We start from the raw sequence: 2,000 nt of genomic DNA, 5'->3' as shown, positions 1-2,000 counted from the left end.
AGGGTTGGTTGGGTCCACTTCCGCATGAATTCCTAAGTGTCTTGTTCAGGGGAGAGAGACAATCAGACAATAGCTGGAGTCTTGTGGCCCAGGGAGGTGGGAGTTGGGGACAGCCTCTCTGGGGCACTGGCGGGCGTCAGCCCTCCACTCCACTCAGGCCTGTCCAGCCTCCACGGCCCTGCGCTGGGCATGGCTTCTTCCTCACAGCCTTCTTCTTCGAGGAAGAGAATACTCCCAAAAAAAGGACTCACGGAAGGGGCCTGTGGAGACAGTGGCTCCCCGTAAGCCCACCTTTGTCATGAGGCCTCCTCTGTGCTCCTGGCGGGAGGGTGGGAGTCTGGCTTGGGACTCCAGTACATCCTTCCCTGGGTGGCACAGAGGATCAAGGACAGGAGGAGGAGGAGGGGGAAGGCTCGCTTTCGAAGGCAGGCCCTGGCCAGGGGGAAGCCTGAGGTGACCACGTGACCCTTCACGCAGTAGGACAGGAGAGCTGAAGCCCAGCCAACTTAAAAGGCCAGTGGAAGTGGAGGGTGCATCACACAGTCCCCATACCAGCTGGACCTCGGGGGGGGGCCACTTCCCTGGGCTGACCAAAGAGGTTGAAAATGTGCCCTCAGCTCCCTCTGGTGGGCTCTTCACCCCCTCCCCAAGGGCTGGTCTTGGGAAGAAGATTCTCTCAGCTGGGGGTAGGCCAGGTCCAAGCGGCCACACAGGCTTGAGTGTTTAGTGTTGGTCAGAATCTAGAGCATGCACTCAGCGGGTCACGCGATCCCTCACCCCCAACATCACAGGGACAAGAAGGCCTCTCCACCCCCACCCTCAGGCGACAGGCTTTAAAAAAAAAAGGAAAAAAAATCATTGTTAACCATTGCTGTGTTGGATTTGTTTTGTTTTTCTTCAATAAATTATTTTCTAGTCATTCACCTGGGTGTGTGTGTTGGCCAGCTGAGTGAGGGTGGGCTCAAGGGAGGGACAGGACACACACTGCCAAGGTGGGGAGGGGGGAAAGGGCGTGAAGAGGGGCCCTCCCTCTCCCAGTTCACCCCTTTGTGAACTCCGCCCTCTTCCTGGGCCACTGGCCCCCTGAGCCCCCACTCCTGGCAGCACAGCTGAGAATGGGGAGAGGAGGGCTCTGTGGGCCTTTGTGTCAACCAAGCCCAGTGAAGACTGGTCTGGACAGCCTGGAGAGAGAAAGAGGGGCTGGAGCCTCACTGTCAATGCTCAAAGTTCCCTCCGAGGCAGAGGAGGGTCCCAGGCAGTAAAGCAGAGTCCCTTCAGGACCCTGCCTCGGTTCTCTATCCTAGGAGCCAAGGAAAACACCCCTACACCCCCCACTCACTTTCCCTGCAATTCCTCAAACAGACCACTAGTGGTCAGTGATTAGAGTAATACAAAGAATGGGCCCTGGGGCATCACCCAGAGAAACACAGGAGAGAAGCCTGAAGTTGGGGCCAGACAGACTCTAGTTTATTAGAAAAAGTATGCAGAGTCCTATGGGGCAAGCCTCCTGGCCGGGCTAACCACTGCTGGCCCCAAGCGAGCGGCTACTGCAGCTTTGTCCCTGCAGGTTGGGTCTCGTCCTCCGTGGTAGCTGGCAGCCACTCCATGGATGACGACTGGCTGGCTGAGGGCCAGGGCTCGACCTCCATAGGCTGCTCGGTTCTGTCGGAGTCTTCCGTGGGTGGGGAGGGCGCCTCTGCCAGGGACATGGGCATCTCGCTGGGCTCCGGATCTGTCCCTTGATGCTTCTTTTCCCAGATGAATGGCCTGGGGGATTTCCAGAATTCCCAGAATGATTTCCTATCCTCTAGAGAGACTAAACGATTTTCTGAAGGAGCTGCCTGGTCTGGAGGGAGTGGCTGAGCTGCTGTGGTTTGTGTCTGACTTGCCAAAGTGGACAGAAATATTTCTTCATAAACTGGCAGGTTCTTCTGAGAAGAAAGCGGCTCCTGCCCAGGTGACGGTGACTTATCTCCAGAAGGTGGCTCCTGCCCAGGTGA

At 57.1% G+C, this 2,000-nt stretch overlaps 1 protein-coding gene across 1 annotated transcript in view; it reads right to left on the bottom strand.

The window, feature by feature from the left end:
- Positions 1–1,544: 1,544 nt before the first annotated feature.
- ATP8B3 (ATPase, aminophospholipid transporter, class I, type 8B, member 3) overlaps positions 1,545–2,000 on the bottom strand; it is a 47,442-nt gene continuing 46,986 nt past the window's right edge. Inside the window, exon 31 of the mRNA XM_006897989.1 lies at positions 1,545–1,748. Coding sequence (XP_006898051.1) covers positions 1,545–1,748 — 204 coding nt within the window. The remainder of the gene's footprint in view (positions 1,749–2,000) is intronic.

The sequence above is a fragment of the Elephantulus edwardii genome, unplaced genomic scaffold (assembly GCF_000299155.1).
Source record: "Elephantulus edwardii isolate Elephantulus edwardi_28Jun2011 unplaced genomic scaffold, EleEdw1.0 scaffold00217, whole genome shotgun sequence".
NCBI lineage: Eukaryota > Metazoa > Chordata > Mammalia > Macroscelidea > Macroscelididae > Elephantulus > Elephantulus edwardii.
This window is presented reverse-complemented; position numbering and strand designations above follow the sequence as displayed.